Source organism: Sceloporus occidentalis, unplaced genomic scaffold, assembly GCF_023333645.1.
Source record: "Sceloporus occidentalis isolate IW3139 unplaced genomic scaffold, rSceOcc1.0.p SCAF_13, whole genome shotgun sequence".
Taxonomy (NCBI): domain Eukaryota; kingdom Metazoa; phylum Chordata; class Lepidosauria; order Squamata; family Phrynosomatidae; genus Sceloporus; species Sceloporus occidentalis.
Window position 1 is genome coordinate 10,921,694 of NW_028316993.1, and position 20,245 is coordinate 10,941,938.

General features: G+C 52.5%; 3 protein-coding genes across 4 annotated transcripts; 2 read left to right on the plus strand and 1 right to left on the minus strand.

Annotated features, from left to right (window-relative positions):
- The first annotated feature begins 631 nt into the window (after positions 1-631).
- GNL2 (G protein nucleolar 2) lies at positions 632-12,488 on the plus strand. 2 transcript variants are annotated; one of them, XM_089479205.1, is made up of 16 exons: positions 633-769; positions 890-974; positions 3,697-3,791; positions 4,053-4,192; positions 6,260-6,444; positions 7,119-7,185; positions 8,297-8,455; positions 8,752-8,865; positions 9,105-9,233; positions 9,452-9,556; positions 9,843-10,001; positions 10,536-10,643; positions 10,919-11,337; positions 11,550-11,629; positions 12,043-12,152; positions 12,337-12,488. In XM_089479205.1, exons 1-16 carry the CDS (start codon positions 706-708, stop codon positions 12,484-12,486), a joined length of 2,169 nt encoding a protein of 722 aa, XP_089335331.1. In that variant the 5' UTR covers positions 633-705; the 3' UTR covers positions 12,487-12,488. The 2 variants fall into 2 exon arrangements, with proteins under 2 accessions (XP_089335332.1, XP_089335331.1); XM_089479206.1 differs by lacking the exon at positions 10,536-10,643 and having other exon boundaries at positions 632-769.
- A 442-nt stretch (positions 12,489-12,930) lies between these two features.
- Positions 12,931-15,800, minus strand: DNALI1 (dynein axonemal light intermediate chain 1). Its single transcript, XM_089479208.1, has 6 exons — positions 15,610-15,800; positions 15,339-15,523; positions 15,086-15,255; positions 14,752-14,930; positions 14,485-14,649; positions 12,931-13,326 (listed from the first exon to the last, which is right to left on the minus strand). The coding sequence occupies exons 1-6, from the start codon at positions 15,688-15,690 to the stop codon at positions 13,291-13,293; spliced, it is 816 nt and encodes a 271-aa protein (XP_089335334.1). The 5' UTR covers positions 15,691-15,800; the 3' UTR covers positions 12,931-13,290.
- Positions 15,801-15,944: 144 nt separating this feature from the next.
- On the plus strand, positions 15,945-18,769 carry SNIP1 (Smad nuclear interacting protein 1). The gene is made up of 4 exons (XM_089479207.1): positions 15,945-16,165; positions 16,256-16,424; positions 16,730-17,304; positions 18,022-18,769. The coding sequence occupies exons 1-4, from the start codon at positions 16,017-16,019 to the stop codon at positions 18,287-18,289; spliced, it is 1,161 nt and encodes a 386-aa protein (XP_089335333.1). The 5' UTR covers positions 15,945-16,016; the 3' UTR covers positions 18,290-18,769.
- The last annotated feature ends 1,476 nt before the right edge of the window (positions 18,770-20,245 follow it).

Sequence of the window (20,245 nt, forward strand, 5' to 3'; positions counted from 1 at the left end):
GCTATGGAATTCTGGGAGTTGGGAGTATGTTGTGGGCCCAGAGCAGAGCTCTGCTCTGGGCCCCACAACATACTCCAACTCCCAGAATTCCATAGCCTTGAGCCAGAAAAGAGTTTAGCCTTGAGCTCTGGGCCCCACAACAAACTCCAACTCCCAGAATTCCATAGCCTTGACCATGCATTTTGTAGTTTCAATCCCCACATCGGTGAGGCCTTTATGCACACATCAACCTGCCCCGATGGGAGAAAACTCCATAGGCACAGTCATATCTATCTATCTATCTATCTATCTATCTATCTATCTATCTATCTATCATCTATCTATCTGTTGTCCCTCTGTATCCATGCCTTCTTTATATCCAGGCCTTGGTTCTATCTGCCCTTTCTTTTAAAGGACGCCATTTTCGTGGGCATAAAGAGGCTCTTGAGCCTCTTCCGTAGGCGCCACAACGAGCGAGTGCCACTCGCAGCGCTTGAGCGCAGTGCACTCAGTCTTTGAGCCACGCCCCCAACGAGAGGAGCCACGCCCCCAACGAGAGGAGCCACGCCCACAGGCCTCGGAGTGACGTCACGCGGCGGCGGCGGCGGGGGCGCCCGGCTCGCGAACTGGGCCGCGGCGCGGCGGAAGTGCGTCACCGCCCTTCCCGGAAGCCCTTTCCTTCCGGCGTGTCTTTCTCTCCGGCTGGGCTGCAGCTTCTTCTTCGCGATGGTGAAGGCGAGGTTCAAGGGCCGGGCCACGGTCAACCCCTCGCGGGCCAGCACCAACCCCGGTGAGAGACGGCGCTGCGGCGGGGCCCCATTCAAGGCACCTGGGGGGCGGCTGGTTGGCGCTCCTCTGCGTCCCCTGCGCTGACGAGGGGGGACGCCTCTCTTTCTGTGTCTCCTTACAGACCGTCCGTCCGGCGCCGGGGGCCACAACATGCGGGACCGGGCCACCATCCGGCGGCTGAACATGTACCGCCAGAAGGAGCGCAGGTGAGGGAGGCAATAGGGAAGCAGCCCCAGAGAAGGAGGGGCAGCGGGCGTTCAATGGCAGCTTCCATTACAAGGCCTGGCTGCAAGAAGGAACCCTGCATGAAACTCCTGGGGAGCACTCTTGCCTTCAGAGGCCAAAGGCTGCCTCTTGGGAGCAGCTCTCCTGAGGAGGAGGAGAGGGCTTTAGTCAGGACCGTGAAACAGGGAGTTATCCCCCTGCCCCCAATTGTCATCTCTCATTAGAGAAGGAACCCTTAATAGGCTCCAGGAAAAGAGATTCCACCTCAACATTAGCAGGAACCTCCTGACAGTAAGGGCTGTTCGAGGGTGGAGCAAACTCCCTCGGAGTCTCCTTCTTGGAAGTCTTTAAGCAGAGGCTGGATGGCCATCTGTCAATGGGGATGCTTGGATTGTGAGTTCCTGCATGGCAGAAGAAAGGGGTTGGACTGGATCAGGGCCCTTGCGGTCTCTTTCAACTATGACTCTAGTGACCCACAAACTTCCCGTCACGTGTCACCTGCTCCTAAGGTGCGTCATCGTTTGGTTTTGCCGTCAGGTGAAAAACACAGAGCAAATTCATTGAATGAAAATAAGGTGAATTAACCATGCAACAAGTTTCTGTTCCCACGTCGAAGCATAATGGAGGCGGTCCCTCCTGAAACAAACATCCAACTGACCCACCAGAGGCTTCAAGGGGGCATCTAGTCCCCGTGGCAGCTGTGCCCTCATGGAGGAAGGGCTTCTGGCACTCTCTGTGCCCATTAGAGTAAGGCCTCACATACACTAACAGAAATGCGAGCCTTGCAGGAAGAAAGGCTGCAAACTGGAGGCCTCTGGAGGGCTGCTGCTTTGATCAGAAACCTGAGACTGTCCTTTTGCCTGAAACAACACCAACAGGACCATGGCCAGGACCCTCCCTTGTATATTGTAGCCTGGTCTGCGGAGTGGCCAGGGCACAAGCTGGTTGCCCTTCTTCCCAATAAAAATGGCCCCAGAACAGAAGAGGTTCTGACAAGGCCTGGCTTCAATCAGAGTCTTATTACTCAGAAGCAGGAGGCTGAATGCAAGGCTTTTTGCCTGTTGAAGTAGTTGTTGATAATACTCAAGTGAGTTACTGTATATACTTATGTAAAAGTCTAGAAATTTGAGTCAAAAAACTGGCCCCAAAAACCTGAGTTGACTTATTCACAGTTCAGTGTAGGTCCTATACTTTAACTCTTATTAAAAGAAGGAAACATCTCCTGGTGAAAGGCAAGAGTATAATCTGTCCTGGAAGCACTGACCCCCCTTTATTCTCTCATTCATCCAACCTTTAGTGTGAGCACAAACAGCTATGCCTGGTGAAATGTTGTAAGTTATTTGGCATTGTTTTCCTCTCCTTCGTTCTTTATATCCTTTGTTAAATGCCCCTAAGTTTTACCCTCGATGTATCTATGGGTCATATCAAAATCCATAATTTTGGTCCCCCAATCCTGCCCTCAACTTATACATGAGGTCAACTTACAGTCAAGTATAAACGGTAGGTGCTGATGAGACTTCCTTTGCCCCCCATCATCCTTGGGACGATGCAGTTTTTGTCCTTCCTACAGCCTTGTTACCCCAACAGCATTCTGGGCCATGCTTCTCTCAGGAGCGCAGCACCACCTACATCTCTGTCTCTTTCTGGGCAGCCCTTGTAGGTGACCATCCTTTTAAAACCCCACTCCCAAACATGACAAGATGAGAGACAAAGATTAGAAGATGGGGACAGAGTTGTTGCCCCTTGAGCTTGATCCTGCTCTGTGGGGGGTTGCATGGCAGCCATGCTGGCATTATTTGGGGGGGGACTGGGGGTGCCTCCGAGGGAGGCTGGAGCTGGGTTGGGGCTAAGGCTATGGCCTCCCTCAGCACCAAGGGCTAAGTAGCCTTCTGTTCCCTTCTGACTTGGATTTTCCTTTTCCATCCCCTCTGTAAACAAGTCAATTTCATGCCCTGTGGCGCTTCGGCATGCACTCCATACCCACGAGCAGGTGCTAAATGGAAGCAGGCTCGCTGTATTCTCCCAAACATCTCCCCCCCACTTCTCTTTCCTTCTGCCTGTGAACTGGGCCAAGAGTAAAATGTGGAATCTCTTAGCAATGTGTTTTTCAGAGGCTCAGCTCCATTGCTTGGCTTGGCTTGTGGAAAAGCATCGGCTTCAGATAACAGACATTCCTGTCTCCACCTCACTGACCCTGTTGCCCTCCTGCCTGAGTCATGGCCAAGGATTTTTTATTGCTTCCAGTCCTTCACCTGGAGCTGGACCACTGGTGTTCTGCCGTCTGGCGGGGTTTGGCTCCAGCCTTTGCCTGCTCTTTCTGTTCAGGCAAGGGGTTGGGAAAGGGACTGGCTGCTTCTCCTCCTTCCTTCCCTCCTGAATTATAAGGTGGGGGCCGGGGGAGGTGGTGGTTTGTTTCTGTTAATCACACTTTCTGCAATCCTTCACTGCAAATGTTTGAGAACCTTTATTATATTCATCCTCTTAACTACATAAGAAGTCGCACAGTGAAGGATTGGAGCATTTTGCTTAGCCTTTGTCCACACTGGCTGTGTTTTCCCAGCCTTGTATGAAGGTGGTGGGGATTGAACCTAAGGCTATGCTGGTAAGGGGTGGTGAACCTGATCGGACTCAGACTCCAGGTTATGTTTCCAAGGCAAGCTGAGAGGAGGTAAACTCTGTGTTCTCCTCTTCCTTCCTTCACAGGAACAACCGTGGGCAAGTGATCCGGCCGCTGCAGTTCCAGTCCACGGTGGCACCTGGCACAGTAGCCAGAGTGGAGCCTAGCATTAAGTGGTTTGGTGAGCCTGTCCTCAGCTCTGCTGCATGGGCCCTTAGTCCTGGGGTGGGCTCCTTGGGTGGAAGGTGCAGGGGGTGAGGTGGGGTGTTCATTGCGCTGGATATGGCAGAGGCACTTGCTGGGATGGGGAGCCAGCCTCTCAGCTGCTTCAAAAACACTTTCCTGCTCATTCTGCTTCAAGCCATGATGTGGTGGGTGCCGGCATCTGGATCGTAGTGAAGAGGGTCTCTGTGCAGGCAGTTATGCATCTCTCTTAATGCAGGAAATACACGTGTGATCAAGCAGTCATCTCTCCAGAAGTTCCAAGAGGAGATGGAGTCAGTGATGAAGGATCCCTACAGAGTGGTCATGAAGCAAAGCAAACTGCCCCTCTCGCTCCTCCATGACCGAATCAAGCCTCATGTGAGTCTGCTGCTTCTCCTCTTGAGAGCCAGGGTCTTCCTTTCCCCACCACGTATCTAGAGATTTGAATTCATGTCTCTCTTCTCACACTCCCCCTCTCATGCCTACTGAACTTTGGGGAAGCCATGGGATTGTCTTCTCTCTTTGTCTATTGCTCATGCATTGAGTGGAAAAACATCCTGCAGGCTCAGCTGTCATGGCTTTGCAGTAGGAAGACCTAGTGTAACTTGGATCCAAAACAGCAGAAATAATCCAGTTTGAGATCACTTTAACTGCCCTGACTCAATACTAGGGAATTCTGGGAACTGTAGTTTTGTGAAATATTTAGTTTTCTCTGTCCGGGAGCTCTGGTGCTATAATAAATTACTGTCTGTACTTGTGTACAAGTTGACCTCATGTATAAGTCGAGGGAAGGTTTTAGGGCGAAATCATGGATTTTGATATCACCCGTGGATAAGTCGAGGGTAGAATTTAGGGGATTATAATGAAAGATGTAAAGGAGAAAATAAAAAGAAAACACTTCCCTCCCTCCTCCTCTGTCTCTGGACCTCTCCCTAACACCTAACACCACTTCCCTGGTGCTGGAGGAGAAGGATTTAACATTCCATTGAGAAGAGAAGGAAAGTGGGGTGCTCTGTGGGGCAGAGATCCAGGGAGAGGAGGAGATAGGGGGAAGCTTTCAAAATCCCATTGACCAGTATATACAGCAATCCAAAGATTTTAGGCTCAATTTTTTTGCATACATTTCTTGACTTATAGCCGAGTATATATGGTACAGTTCCCAAGATTCCCTAGCACTGAACCAGGGCAGTTAAAGCAATTTGAAACTGGATTATTTCTGCAGTGTGTTTTGGACCATAGCTTTGCAAAATAAACACCAACGGAAGTTTCTCCTTATGCACACTCACCCTGGTTCTTTGCTTCTGAAGAAGGAGGACAAGTTTTTGCGAGTCTTTGTTGCTCAAAAGTGATTCCGAATCTCTTTCACAGTTGGCCAGGCAAGAGGGAGAAAGGGTCTCAGCAGGCCTGTGGTGATTCCCTTTTCAAATCTGTCTCCCTCCTCCTCTTGGCCTGTTTGCACAAATTGTGTGTCAGGAAAGTAGTTGGCTTGTGACTGGCCTTTGGGACTGGGCTTGTGAGGAGGAGAAGCCTGTTAGGAAGTGCTCACATTTCACAGCTGTGGGTCAGAAGACCCATTGACTGACCTGCTGCTTGACTTCTGGATGAAACCAACTTGTTCTTTGTCAGATGTTGATAAACAGCTCACAGCTGCCCCCTTTTGAGCCACCCCTAAATTTCTCTTTTGGGTGGTACTCATGTGCCTTTGGAAGGGACAGGCCTGGACAAGATTGGTGTTGCTTCTGTGGAGGAGGTGGTGGGGCCAGCTGCCCCAGGACATGGCCTGGGCCTGACATGAAGAATGTGCAGCTTCTTGGCTCACCAGTTCACACAGCCCCAAGCCTACACTTTCATCTCAAGTCCAAGATTCCCCTCCACTATGGCTTGCTAGCCCTGTTTCTTTTCTTTTCTGCGTCTTGAGATCTAGTGCTTGAGATGGTTCTGGAGGAGTTTCCATGTGTCTCTAATAAAATGAAAACATCCTAAATTAAGAAAAGGCTCTCTGCAACTCAGGCAAATATTGCTAAATGAACCATTGTTGCTGGAGCTGGAGAAGATTCTGTTCCAAGAAAGGGGCTGGTTAGTTGCAGCTGGCCTTTCAAAGGTGGAATCGAAATCTGAGGCAGATTAGCCTTGGCAAATGTGGATTTTGGCAGGGTCTGGACAGCCTTGCTGATGAAGCAATGCGACAGGGAGAGAGAACAGTTGAATTGTGGTTGAACCATTGTAGGTTTAATTACCTTGGCTGAGTAAATAGTGGGGGGAGGATTGGGGCAACAGAAGAAGCGGCCTGGTTTGGCTTTGCTGCTGTTGCTGCTGCTTTTGTATTGATGAAGCCTGTATCTGAGAAATGCTCTGGTTTTGGGCAGCCCCTTTTGCTTGCCTCTCTGAGCACAGGGCTCTTCCACTGAGTGTCCACATCTTCCCAAACTCTCTTCTCCCTTTCAGAATTCCAAAGTACACATTCTTGACACAGAAACCTTTGAAACAACATTTGGCCCCAAATCGCAAAGGAAGCGGCCCAATCTCTTGGTAAGCGACGTGCAGGCTCTGGTAGAAAATGCCGCCACCGAGGCCAGCAGCTACGATCAGGAGAAGGACCGGGATCTAGTGACGGAAGACACGGGAGTGCGGTGAGCTGCTGGAGCAGTCTCTTTCTCCTCTTCCTTGGTGAAAGGACTCCCCCCCCCCCAGTCCTTTCCCTTGAGGCAGATTGTGGCTTTCTATCTATAGAAGCCTGTTGCATGAAGGCTGCCTCTGAATCACATTCTCCTGGGTGGCCTTCTTGCGCCTCATAGACAGTGGGGCTGAAACTTTTTCAAAGACCTGCCCACATCACTGAGTGGGTCCTGGCTGTGCTTTTGTCTGTAAACAGAGCAGAGCTCCTCTCTGCACCTGTGGCCTGCTGTGCCCAGATAGCTGTCCTTGAGTGGCCACATGTTCCACTTGTTTAATGCGGGGGTGCCCCTTGAGACAACCTTGGACTGCAGCTCCCAAGACAGTTGGTGGGAAGGAGTTCTGCAGTCCACCATCACTTGGATTCCCACAAAGGCACAGTGTTGGCTGCAGCTCTGGGACCTGCCTCCTCAGCCTTTCTCTCTTCTTTGCCCCCATCCTGACATTTCTGTTCTGGGGCTCTGTGGAAAGGGGTCTTGTCTGCTTGCTGTAACCTTCAGCACCTGTATGTGCTTGGGATGGGCAACCCATTTGAGCCTGGGGCTAGGTTGCTCTGGCTTGAGGGTAAGTCCAGTGGGTCAGTCTGGCAGAGTGTCTGAGCTGCTGATGGTTCTGATTGCCCTTTTTATAGGGCTGAGGTGCAGGAGGAGATCTACAAGAAGGGACAGTCCAAGCGGATCTGGGGAGAACTCTATAAGGTATGGATAGAAAGGGACTGGAAGGGGGGAAGAAGCGGGAAGAGAATAATTCAGAACGCAGCCCTTTCTTCTTTCCCAGTGCTTGGTCCAGCAGGGGAGTTTATCAAATGGGAAGAATTTCTCTTAAATTCGAATGAAAAGAAAGTGGGGCCAGAACGCATTCACTTAAAGTTGCTAGTTTCGCGCAATTACATGAATACACATTGCATTTGAACTGGCTCCCCATTGCCTGAAAATAGCATGCCATTACCTGAATTTGCGTGTGGCAGTGTATCACGCAATGACGTGAAACCACATGATTGTGTTCGGACTGAGTTCCCATTGCCTGAATTTGTGTGTAGTGGGTTATCACACAATAACGTTAAACCCCATGATTGCATTCAGATTGCCATCAGATTATACTTCCAATTCCCCTTGTCTGATAAACTCCAGGGTCTGCCCCCTCTTCTCTGCTTTGGACACTTAACAAAGCACAGCTCTTAGTGTGCAGTCACGGTTTTTTTAGGAGTGTTGAAGCCTGCCAGCCAGAACTAAGCATATTGCAGTAGCCCAATGGGCAGAATCCCATCATCAGGAGAGAAGGCAGTGGGACTTTCAGGTCATGGTTGCTTCTTCCTGGCAGCGTCTTTGTTGATGAAAAGGATTTCATTAGTGAATGCTGAAGCTGCCACTTGAAAGGAGCTGTTCAGTCTCCTTGTGCCAGCTGTAATCAGCTCCAACAGGTGGCCTTCACACAGTGGATTCTCTAGCGTTCCTGCATTCTACGATGGGACAAGGGCTGGAGCTTGGTTCCTCTCAATCAGTGCTAGGCTTTTGAGGGCGAGCCATTGAAAACCTGCTCTTCCTTCGGCAGGGGTGAGAGTTGGGTAGCCCTCTTGGTATTTCCGAGCTGCATGGGAGGGGGTCACTCTGCTTGGCAGAGGAGGTCCACACAATTGCCACCCTGCTCTTTAGTATCTTTTGCTGTTTTGGATACTCTGGGGGAGGCTACAAAAGAGGCAAGGTGACCTTGCCTGCCCTGTTGCCACAGAATTAGTGTGGAATTTAGGGAATCCCATAGAACATTTCCATCCAGTCTGAGTGGTCCCTTGCTCTCTCTGTGAACCACAAGGTGATCGATTCCTCAGATGTTGTTGTGCAAGTGCTGGATGCCAGAGACCCAATGGGAACCCGATCCCCTCATGTAGAGGCCTACCTGAAGAAGGAGAAACACTGGAAGCATCTCATCTTTGTCTTGAATAAATGTGACCTTGTGCCAACCTGGGCCACAGTAAGTCAGGGAGTGTGGGGAAAGACAGGGGCTGCCTCCTGTTACCCATTTCTCTGTCAGTTTGAAAGAGCCTTGTGTGATGCACAGGCTGCAGCCGGTCTGCTTCCTGTTAGCTGAAAGCTATTGCTTGGAGAAAGCAAGGAGACCAGTTTTGGAACAGAATTTGGATTTTCCAAAGTGTTAAGCAAAGCATCACTTCCTGGGCTTGGGGAGATTTTATGGACTTTTCTTGGTTGGGCAGTTGTCCCTCAAAAGATGGTGGGTGAATGACTGCTCTCCCTCCCTCTTCCTCCTAGAAACGCTGGGTGGCTGTTCTCTCCCAGGAGTACCCGACCTTGGCTTTTCATGCAAGCCTCACAAATCCCTTCGGAAAGGGAGCCTTCATCCAGCTCTTGAGGCAGTTTGGAAAGGTACACCAGTGACTTTCTGTCATGCTAATTCCACACAGTGGAAGTGCCACAGCACGATCCCTTGGGGGGTGGAAATAAGTAGTTGGGGCCCTTTTCAGGCAACCAGCTTCCATTTCGCTTCCCTGTTAAGTCAGGCTGCCCTTCTCCTTGGGCATTCACAGCCTGTCTGGAAGCCCTTTATAGGATTCTCTGAGACCTTGGTAACATGCTTGTCTTTCTCTGCCTTCATTTCCCAACAGTTGCATGTGGACAAGAAGCAGATCAGCGTGGGCTTCATTGGCTACCCCAATGTAGGGAAGAGCTCCATCATCAACACTCTCCGCTCCAAGAAAGTCTGCAACGTGGCTCCCATTGCTGGGGAAACCAAGGCAAGGCTCCCAGTTGACTATGAAATAGTGTGGCAGGAAGAAAGCTAAGAAGTTCTAGCCACAGGGTGGAGGTCCCCGTGAGCCTGAAATTTGGTGGGTGGGTGGTAGCCTGGGACCATGCATGCTCCCGTTTCATCCCAGCCTAAAGCCACTGCTGCTACCTTGCATTCTTGCTAAAGAAAAGAGGGTTAATTCTGCTCTGTTCTCTGCTCCTCTAGGTGTGGCAGTACATCACCTTGATGCGTCGCATATTCCTGATTGACTGTCCAGGCGTGGTGTACCCCTCTGGAGACACGGAGACAGACATTGTCCTGAAGGGAGTGGTGAGTTTGGGGGAAGGGGCCTCTGGATGAAGCTTCTTGTGACCCTGCCTGGGCTCCTCTGTCTTTTCTCTGTCCAAAAGGCATGGAGGCCCAGGGGCTTGAAATGTCCTCATACAGATTACTGGGGCGGTGGTGGGTGCAAGGGATTCTCAACATCCATCCCTGATCCTCCTGTGCCACCTGTTCCTCCTTGCTGCTGCTACTATGCTTTTTGAGAACTCGGGAGGCCAAAGGTTTGTTCACTCAGAAGAGAAACCATCTTCGATCTCCATTGGGCTGTTTTCAGGTTCAGGTAGAAAAAATCAAGACTCCAGAAGATCACATTGCCACAGTGCTGGAGCGGGCCAAGCCAGAGTACATCAGCAAGACCTACAAGATTGATATCTGGGAGAACGCAGAGGACTTCTTGGAGAAGTTGGCCTTTCAGACTGGAAAACTGCTCAAGGTGAAGGAGCTGGCCTTTTCTTCCTTTCAGGGTCAGGTTTTGGCTACTGGGTCATTGGGGAGAGGGGCAGGCAGGGGAAAGAAATGACTGGCCAAGAGGCAGGCGGGCTGGTTGTTGCACTGCTGTTTGATTCAGCAGAGTTGGGCCATTTGTGTCAAAGGGTATTTGGGAATTGATGCCACCCCCGGGAATGTGTGTGTGTGGGGGGGCAAGAGTGGAGGGGGCAGGGGCTCTTGTAGTGGGGCCAGCTTCAGTGTGTCATCTCTGGTTTCTTGCATCCAAGAAATTGGCAGGCCATGGCTCTAAGGAGAAGGGGTCCTATGTACGTGTGTGTGTAGGGTGGCGTTTTCTGTCCTGGAAAGATGGGATTTTTAGTCCGTCAGTGCCCCAGATCCCTTTTTCTCTGGAGTGGCTTCCTGGAAGCAGGCAGGCAGCCCTACTGGGCCCTGCAACTGGAGGGCCCTGCTTGTCTCTGCCCTGGTTGGTCTGGGTGCCTGTGAGGCCCTGAAGGAGGGCTCCTGCTGTTTGTTTCAGGGAGGAGAGCCTGACGTGCGCACTGTCAGCAAAATGGTGCTCAACGACTGGCAGAGGGGCCGGATCCCCTACTTTGTGAAGCCCCCAAATATGGAGCCAGGCCCCCAGGTAAGGACTGCATGGATTGTTGTTGCCGTGGGATAGAAGTGTGTTTTTGTACATGCTCAAAGGTAATCCTCAGTGATCTTTTTGTAGTGTCAGTGTGCTGATCAGGTTCTGAGCATCAGTTAAAGGCCAACCAATGGAAGGTGATACCCAGATTGCCTGGACAAGAGGGAACACATTAGCAGAGATTGTGTCTCTATGTGCATTGGTAACTGTGGCTTGCAGAGGCATTTCTGTTTCCACTCCCTTCCACCTTTTCTTCTACTCTTTTTTTCCAGCCTACAGCAGCTACCTCAGAAGCGCCTGCAGCTGCCATCCAGAGCACACAGTTGGCAGAGGATGTGGGGCTGACCGAGAGCCCCGCAGAAGAGGCTGGGAGTGATGACCGCCTGGCCTTAGCAACCACGTGGCCCTTGTCTCAAGTGCGGCAGAACTTTGGGAAGCTCAACGTGGCCCCTCAGTTCTCACAAGAAGACCTGGTCCCTGTGGATGTGCCGGGGGCAGATGAGACTGACAGTGAGCCAGAGGAGGAAGGAGGGGAGGAGGAGGAGGAGGAGGAAGAGCAGCCCCATGGCCAATTCCGTCGGCCAGCCTCTGGGCAGGACCCAAAGGCACTGCTGAAGTCGCTGGATGAGAAGATTGCCAAGTGCAAGAAGTTCCTGGAGAAGGCCAAGGCCAAGCGGTTCTCAGCGATCAGGTGAGCCGCCTTTTGCAGTCAGCACCATTCAGTTGTTGTCACCAGGATTTGCTCCCCTTCTTCCTCCAGTGCAGAATGAAGCTGGTTTGAGCTGGTCACTCAGGTGGGAGGGTCCAGAAGGCTGAGGCACACAGCATTGCAGCATCAAGGGCTGAGGAGCACCAGTGGGGAGATTTTGTGGAAACCTATTTGCCTTCCTTTCTATCTGGCAGAATTCCCAAAGGGCTGAGTGAAAAAGTCTTTGCCAAATCGCAGCTGAACTCCACGGCTGGGGCAGCAGAGACAACTGGAGGTAAGGGGCATCTATCCCAGCAGCAGGCAGATTTCCTTTTGGGAGTTAACACACCTGGGCGGGGGGTGGGGGGGCTGCAGGGCCTTTGTGGAGGGATTTTTCTTCTCAGGTACTACATCCAGCAAGCTTGAGGTACTCATGCATTTTCAGTAGTAAAAGGAATGTGTCCTTGTGGCTATTGGTGTGTATGTGTGCGGGGGGGGGGGGAGGGATGGAGAGCTGGGACCTGTTACTGGCTGTCTAGATGTATCTCAACCCCAAGTGAAGCAGGAGCCAAGGGAAGGCTGTACTCTCTGAAGCAGATTATTGAGTGTCAGAGGAACCCTCACCCCGTAATGATCCTAGGCACCAGCAAAACCTTGGATGTACTTGCCCCCTCACCTTTAATGAAATGCTGCTTGTTTTCTAAAAAGGGCATCTGAGGAAAGTTGGGAAGAGGAAGAAAGAAGAGGCAGAGGAGGCAGAAGAGGACACAGATGCTGATCTGGTGAAGAAGCCTTGCAAGAAGCTGACTTCGAAGGAGGTGGGTGCCTGCAGAATCTGCCCCCTTCTCTGCAGCTTCAGAGAGCGCAAGGGAGGCAGTGGTTCAAAGGGCCTTATAAACTATGGAAGCGGGAAATTTGTGAATGGCAGCCTTTGGTCCTATCTCTTTAACTGGCAGTGGGGGACCCTTGAGAGTCAATGTCAGTTTTGCTTTGCTTCTACAGAGGAGACGAGCGGAGCGGCAGCAGCAGTCCAAGAAAGTTGGTGTCCGCTACTATGACACTCACAATGTCAAGAATAAAAACAGGAACAAGAAAAAACAGGATACGGGTGGTCAGAGACTGAAAAGTAAGAGAAATAAACATAAGCAATAGTTCCTGTGTCTTTCTCTGCTTTGGTGGTCAGCTCAAGGACTAGAAGCAGTCAGTCTGCTTATGCCATGGGTGATGCCTGCCTGTATGGGGCATGAACACATAAGTTTGCCTAGAGTTTTAAAGAGAGCTTGTAAATAATTTCCATGGTTAACATCAGGCAGTGTTTTTTAACTATGGTGAAGGTGTTAAAAGAACCTACTGCAAACAACCTGGCTACAGCGCCTGTGGTTTTACTGGACAGGTAAACGCACAGCTGCTGTAATCATTGGAACTAAAATGGTTGACATTTACCTTAAGAGAAGATGGGAGTGATTGTCTGTAGCTTTGAATACCAGCAAAAGTCTTCACCTGCTAGGAGGCAAGAAGGGCAGGAGACCCTGAAGCCAGAGAAAGCTAGTGGGAGAATAATGGCAATTAAATGCCAATTAAACAAACAGGCCGAGCTCAAAGTTGTGAGCGAACTTTAATGTGGCTTTTCACAGCCTTTTGCCCTGCTCAGGCTGAGACTGGCCCATGCTACTGCATAGAACACAGCTATGTGAATGTTGTCCTGGGAAGGTACAAGGCTACTGTATAAAACGTCATCTTTAGAAAAATCCCAGCCAGCGTGAAACGCTGAGGCAAATCCCAATCCAACAGAGAGGAATTACCAAAGGCACAGAGTGGGGTTAGGGTTTGATTGTTGTTTGAATCTTAGTTGCTCCAGGCAAAAGGGATTCTCTTTGGAAAAGAGGGCGAGGAACCCTGGGAAGAGCTGCTTGTTTTCTGGCCACGGATAATTCCTGCACTCGGTCGTCAGAAGGCCTACTTCTTTGGGGCAATGATGCCTTCCAGTTGCGCCTGAAATGCAAAAATAAGAGAAAGTGAACCAAGGGCCTGTCACGCTTCTTGCAACCAGTGTGCCTGACAGTGGTGTAGGCGCCTGGAGTGTGAAGGCAGAGTGGTAGTGGTGGTCTCCTTTGTTCTTACATTCCTCACCCCATGTTTTATAAATTACTTTCTCTCATTCTTGGCATGGAGATCTGTTGTGGCATGAGCAGGAAGTGGAGAGCTGGCACCGTGTGCCGGCAGGGTTTCATTTCAAAATGTAAACTTCTAAAAAGGAAATTCAGTCAAACTTGCTGAAATTGTGGTTTCTGCATCCCCTGCTTTTCAGGCCTGGCCATGAATGCCTTTGAGGTCCGGCAGTTGGGCACCAAATGTCAGCTGTCGGTTTGGGGCTTGGCACAGAGACGAGGACAAGTTGGTGTGCTGCTCAGTTAGAAGGATGGGACTGACTAACCACTGCTTAGGGAGCGGTTCCTGGGTGCCACATCCAATTCTCTGGCTGGTTTCTTTTTGAGCCTGGAGGCCAAGTTTTCAGACAAAAATGCAGCTTTATCTCCCCCCCCCCCCCCCCAGTTATGAAATCCTTGAAGTGCTTGGAAGGGAAACTAGAGGAGGAGCCGTGATGGCTTGCTAAGCAAGCACAATTCTGGCTTGGCATTCAAACTGGCTTCTTTCCCCCAAAACAGGCCCTAGAGCTGGGGAAGAGCCTCCTGCTGTGCTACTTTCTGGCTCTCTTTTTGGGGATGCCATAGTTACAGTGCCTGCCAAACAGGGAAGGAAGGCAGCACACGTCCCTGAGCTGGCCACTCTTGAATGGGACAGGCCTCTCTGTGAATAAAGCTTTGTTAAGTATTCTTCAGGACCAAACCACTCAGCCAGTCTCGGGTTCTGTAGTCCTTGGAGGGGAGGCTGCCATGATTGCAATGGACTCCCGCTCCCAACTAAGGCACAGTCCCGCATGCAGCCAGGCATGGGTAGGTCTGTCTAGGCAGCCCACCTATGGGACTGTGGGTTTTCAATGTCTGTTTCAGCAGGGAGTGAATGGCACTGAGTGAAGCAGCCAGCGTGGCCCCATGAGGGAAGGCAGGATGACCCTCCTGGGGCTGGAAGTTAATAGGATTGGGACAGAGGACCACACTGGGAGGACTGGACAGAGATGTCCAGACTGACCTTGAGCTGCTGGTTGGTCCGTTTCAAGAACTGGACCTCCTCCGTGTGCTTCTTCTCCTCCACCTGCCGCCTTTCCAGCTCTCGCTTCTCAATGGCTTCGCACTTGGCCTTCTGCTCATTGACCTGCCTCTCCAGGTCGCGCTTCTCGTCCTCCAGGTCTGCGATCTTGAGAGACAGAAAGAGAGCGAGAGAGGGGGAAGGCATGCCAGCCATAAGGGTGCTGGAGGGGCCAAGGGCCTGCCCCTTTCCTCAGAGGCCCCCGCTTACCCTCTTCTCCATGTCGGCCTTCCCCTGCTCTGCCTGGAGGGCCTTGCGCATGCCGAAGGCCACGCTGCTCTCGTAGAGCGTCTGGTAGGCGGCGATGGTCATCCGGATCTCGTCCCTCACGCGCAGCAGCAGCAGCCCCCGCTCCGCGCAGTTGATGGTCACCTGGCGGATCAGTTCATCTGCCAACAGAGGGACAGAGGGACATGACCCCTGACCTACTTGCAGCCAGGGCTGGACTCAGGGCCAGCAGACTCTGGGAGGCCTTTGGTGGCCAGGGGAGGCTCGTCACTCAAGGGCCACTCAGTGTCCAGCCAAGGGCCCCTGTGCTGCTCACCGAAGCACTGGGAGTAGAGCTCCCTGCGGACGGGGCAGATGCCGGTCTCCCTGGCCTGGCGCTGCTGGAGCTTGAGGTCGAGCTGCTCCTGGAGGTGGACGACGTCCATGCGGGTGCTGGGCACGCTCGACACCGCCTGGATCCATAGCTGGTTCTCCTCGGTCCATTCCCTGCAGGCAGAGGGGCACAGAGAGGGAGTGTTTGTACGGGGGATCGCCTCGCCTCGCCTTCCCTTCCCTCCCTAAAGGCTCACCGGGGCGGAAGGATGGCGTTGAGCACCTCCTCGGTCTGCTTCCCGGTCTCGGCGGCGGCGGCTGCGAGAGCGGCGGCGGGGGCCTTTCCTTTTCCCGGAGAAGGAGGAGGGATCGGCGGCGGCGGCGGCGGCGCGGAGGGGGTCGGGGGCGCCGGGAGCGGCGCGGCGCCCTTCAAAGGCCGGGCCTAGGCGGAGACACAGAGGCGGAGAGAGGCGCTCAGGCTCCGCCCTTACCGAGCCTGCCTCCCTCCCTCCCTCCTCGCCTGCCTACCTTTGGAGAGCGCTTCTCGGTGTTGCGGCTGACCAGGACCGGCGTCTCGTAGCGGAGCAGAGAGTCCGCCGGGGGGATCATGGCGCCGGACGGAGAGAGCCTCAGGCGCCGCCGCCCACGAGGCCTGTTGTGCCCACGTTGCCATGGCGACCGACGCGCTCCTGGAATCCTCTCCCGATGGCGCGAAGGATGACGTCACGCCCGCGCGTCGCCTCCGCCGGAAAGAATGCGCATGCGCACTGTCCAGGGGGCGTCCGAGCTTTGTATACCATTTGGAGCGCAGGTAGCGTCTGCGAGTCCGGAAGTGCGTCATCACGGCTGCTTTCCTGTGACCTGGAAGCGGAAGCGGGGCCGAAGGCGAGCGCGAGGGGGCCGTTGGGGAGCCGGGGGTCTCTATCGGATCCGCGATGGAGGAGGAGGAAGTCGAGGAGCGCCGCCGAGGCCGAGGAGCAGGGAGACGGCGGCGGAGCAGGAGCGGACACCGGAGCAGGCGCCGCCCCGGGAAGCGAAGCGCGCCTCTGGCCCCGGCTCCTTCGGGGGACTCCGGGGAGGGAAGGTGAGGGACGCCCCGCGAGGGAAGGAGGGAAGGAAGGGGGAAAGGGATGGGGCCGGAGGCGCCTCAAGGGCCTTTCTGTCTCTCCGGAAGGACGGAGCCCCAGAGGCGGAGCAGGAAGCGGAGCAGGAGGCCCCCGACGCAGAAGCAGCAGCGTCAGGTAGAGGCCCCGGCGGTGAAGGAGGAGGAAGAGGCCGAGGCGGAGAGGAGCAGGTCGCCCCGCGAGAGGAGGAACCGAGGAGCCCTCGCCAGGGTCAAGCAGGTACCCGGGGGGGGGGGCATGGCCTTCCTTCCTCTGAGGAGACTGGAGAATGGCTTCTCCCCCAAGGCCTCCAGGGCTACAGTCTGATGCTCAAGCCATTGGGCTACACTGCCTCCTTCTCCTTTAATGCCTGGGCATCCCTAAACTACAAGTCCCTTGATTCCATAGTCAGTGTAATCGTGTCAAAGGGCTCTAAAATAGCAATGCAGTCTTTAGCAGATAAGGGCTTGCCATCCAGGAGGCACGCTGCCCGTTTTGTGTATTTATATGTCCTTCCATTGGCCTTTGTTCTGTGCTTTTCGGAGCGAGAGGACCACCCTCGGAGGGGACATGAAGAACGGCCGCATCGGGACCACTCTGCACTTCAGCCTCGGCGGGAGAGAAGTGGCGACAGAGAGCGACACCGGGACCATGCCGGCCAGAAGAAGCCCCGCAGAGACGGCCATGACAGGGAGAGGGGTGGCCAGCGCCTCCCGGACCATCAGGCCCAAAGGGAGCTCTACGACGCTCAGCGGCGGGAGCATCGCCGGCAGATGGAGGCCAGCGGTGATGAGGAAAACCAGGAGGCGAAGGGGCCTGGCGGCGGAGGGACCACCGGTCAAGAGGCAGGGAACAAGGAGCAGCCAAGCTTTGAGCTGTCCGGGGCCCTGCTGGAGGACACCAACACTTTCCGTGGCGTCGTGATCAAGTACACAGAGCCCCCCGAGGCACGCATCCCCAAAAAGCGCTGGCGGCTCTACCCCTTCAAGAACGACGAGGTGCTGCCCGTCATGTACATTCACAGGCAGAGCGCCTACCTTCTGGGCCGGCACCGGCGCATCGCAGACATCCCCATAGACCACCCCTCCTGCTCCAAACAGCACGCCGTCTTTCAGTACCGGTAAGTCTGGGCTCCGGATGGGCATTTGGGGAAACCTTTTAACGGGTTGCCCCTTGAAACCTTGCATCCAGTGTCTTGGCTGGGAAGGCTTTGTAGGTCAGGACAGGAAGCATCTGCTAGCATAATTCCTGGGGTGCAAGCCCTTGGAGTGGACAGGGAGGCAAGGTTTGAGGAGGGGGCAAGAGATTAGGTGCATAATTTAGACAGAAGAGTGCTGAGCGAATGGGACTGACCGAGGGTGAGAATGGAGACGATGGCAGAGAGAAGACTGCTGGGTGAGTTTAAGTTTAGAGTTGACATTTTGAGTTTGAACCACAGCAGAGTAAGCAAATAGAGGAGCTGGATCAGAACTGCTTGAGGGATACAGAGAATAAAGCGAGAGGAAGGGAGGATCAGCTGTGTCAAAGGAGGCAGAGAGGTTGAGGAGGGTAAGGACTGCCTCTGGGTTTGGCTGTGAGAGTGATGGGCAGTTCTAGGTGTGGGAGCAAGGAGTATGTGCCAGCAATGTGGAGATCAGGGAAAGAGATGGTTTCGGATTATTATTATTATCAACCTTTATTTATAAAGCGCTGTAAATTTATACAGTGCTGTACATACAATCTTTTTAATGAGACAGGTTCAGTTGGGATTCCTGGAAATGGGAGTGGAGGGGTGGGTGGACTCTTTAACGCTCAGAAGCATGTGGTGCTCAGTCCGAACCTCCTGTCTCTTTCCCAGGCTGGTGCAATACACTCGGCCGGATGGCACTGCGGGCCGGAAGGTGAAACCCTACATCATAGACCTTGGCTCAGGCAACGGCACGTTTCTGAACAACCAGCGCATTGAGCCTCAGCGTTACTATGAACTGAAAGAGAAGGACGTGTTGAAATTTGGGTTCAGCAGCAGGGAGTATGTTCTTCTCCACGAGTCGTCAGACACCACAGAGGTGGACCAGAAGTCAGAAGAGGAGGAGGAGGAAGAGGAGGAAGAGCAAGAGTCGACCTGAGAAGCCCCTCCGGGGAGGGGAACCTGGAGCTGTTCCTGCAGCCGAACTCAGACCTTGAGCGCAGGCTGGACGGCCAGAGCGTTGCTGCACTGATGCCTTTCACTGCCTTAAACTCTGCTCTCCTCCGTGGGACAGGTTACAGCTCATTTGGGGAACTCCTCACACAGGTCCACTGGGCTGATGGTGGTTCCGACTGGTCCAAGGGTGTGAAGGAGCCAGCCAACAAAGCAGCGTCTCTGTTTTTAAAATAAAGGCCACAATCCACACTGGACAATGAGGACCATTTCCAAATAACCGATACTGTTGTATTGATTTCTTCCTGCCCCCGCTCCTTCCCCCACAAACAGCTAAAATATAGAGCCTACTTATTTTTTAAAGTAGAATTTTGGGATATGCAAAGGACCGGGGAGTGTTCTGTAATGTCTTTAGTTGTTTTTATTAATGTGTTAAAATGAAAGAAATTAAAAGACTTTATATGGATTTCTATGATGCATGTAGGCAGTTTTGCAGCAAAATCTGTTTCCAGGGATACATGTTTGCAGCTCCCAGGCTGCGTGATCTAGAGTAAAAAGAGAGCATTTCCCTGTGTTGATCTCTGTGGATTCCTTACTGGTAAAATGGGAATGGCTGTGGCAGGGTGTGTGTGTGTGTTTCTCAGGCACTTCTATTGCCCCGTGGATCTATTTTTCACTTGGTACGGTGGGTATAATTTCCAGCAAAGTATTAAAGAACATTCTCTTTCTGTGAACCCATGGATGCCAGCACCCACTTATTCCTTTGATAGGGAGAGGCAGACATGGTGTATACTGTGGGGAACAGTGCAAGAGTTTAACCCTTTTTCTGTCCTGAAAACTTTGCGCAGGTTTATATTTCTCTGGTTCAGTGCGTAGGCACCTTCTGAAAAGGAAGAGGTAGGGAACTTTGGCTCCTCCAGAGGTTGTGCACAAATACCCTTGGAAGTTGTGGACAAACACCCCTGGAGCAAAGGAAAAACAGTGTGCTGGATGTAGCTTTTCTTTTACTGTTCCACAGGTTTGAGTGGGCTTCCGTTTTGCAAAAATGTATTTTGCACGTAGGATTGTGTGCCCAGTTAAGGGCACTGTGGGTTTATCGTAAATGTGGGGCCAAAGACCGGTTACTGAGACAGAAGGTGGCGGATGGAAACAGCTTTGGACAGCAGTCAGTCTCCTTCATTATAGTTCTTTTTTTTTTAAATAAAAGATTTGTAAATTTAGTTTGAACACACCGTCGTTGTGATATTCTTTCTTTCTCCAAAGCAGACAGCCACTCGTCCCTAAAACGTAACTATTTAAAATGGCAGAAAATGGGGAGAAGGTGAAGTATTAAGGTTTCTCTGGCATTTCCCCCCAGTTCTCAGGAACATTTCTTTTGAGAACCACCAGCTGTCTCCCATCTTACACCTTTTTAATGGTGAAATATCTTGGACCTAGAGGCCCATAATCCAGAGCCAAAAGCATCTCTTACTTTTCCTGCCTGGTCTCCATTTTGAACAAGGGAGAGCCGCTCTATCAGGTGGATTTCTATGCTCTCTGGGGGCGCTGGCAGTGATGTACCCCATTTGTTTATGGATTTATAGCTGGCCTTTCAGTATGGGACCCAAGATGCCTCCCAGAAAAGCCTTGCATGTCGGCCTCAAGGCCAAGAATGCCAGCCCTAGTGTTTCAAAATACAGGCCTCCCTTAGTTAACAAAGCCTCCAACAAAATCTCTTCCCGAGAGCTCAGCCTAGCCCCTTTTTCTTCCTTGTCCTCAGCCTTATCTGGAGGTTTTCCTGCAGCGTTGGCATTGGGAGGGTGGCGAAGGAGGGCTGGAGGAGGAAAGTGTTTCTGCAGTAAACAATGCAATGGATCTCTGAAGATGCCAGCCACAGATGCTGGCGAAACGTCAGGAAGAAACTCTTCTAGAACATGGCCACAGAGCCCGAAAAACCCACAAA

Bases quoted from the DNA above. Each gene is read 5' to 3' on its own strand.
- DNALI1 (XM_089479208.1), bottom strand. From the start codon at position 15,690: ATGATCCCCCCGGCGGACTCTCTGCTCCGCTACGAGACGCCGGTCCTG. The intron at 15,524-15,609 runs GTAGGCAGGCGA...GTCTCCGCCTAG, and splicing joins CCGAGAAGCGCTCTCCAAAG to GCCCGGCCTTTGAAGGGCGC. The intron at 13,327-14,484 runs GTCAGTCTGGAC...TTTGCATTTCAG, and splicing joins GGACCAACCAGCAGCTCAAG to GCGCAACTGGAAGGCATCAT.
- SNIP1 (XM_089479207.1), top strand. From the start codon at position 16,017: ATGGAGGAGGAGGAAGTCGAGGAGCGCCGCCGAGGCCGAGGAGCAGGG. The intron at 16,425-16,729 runs GTACCCGGGGGG...TGCTTTTCGGAG, and splicing joins CCCTCGCCAGGGTCAAGCAG to CGAGAGGACCACCCTCGGAG. The intron at 17,305-18,021 runs GTAAGTCTGGGC...TCTCTTTCCCAG, and splicing joins CACGCCGTCTTTCAGTACCG to GCTGGTGCAATACACTCGGC.
- GNL2 (XM_089479205.1), top strand. From the start codon at position 706: ATGGTGAAGGCGAGGTTCAAGGGCCGGGCCACGGTCAACCCCTCGCGG. The intron at 975-3,696 runs GTGAGGGAGGCA...CTTCCTTCACAG, and splicing joins TACCGCCAGAAGGAGCGCAG to GAACAACCGTGGGCAAGTGA. The intron at 11,630-12,042 runs GTAAGGGGCATC...TTTTCTAAAAAG, and splicing joins GGCAGCAGAGACAACTGGAG to GGCATCTGAGGAAAGTTGGG.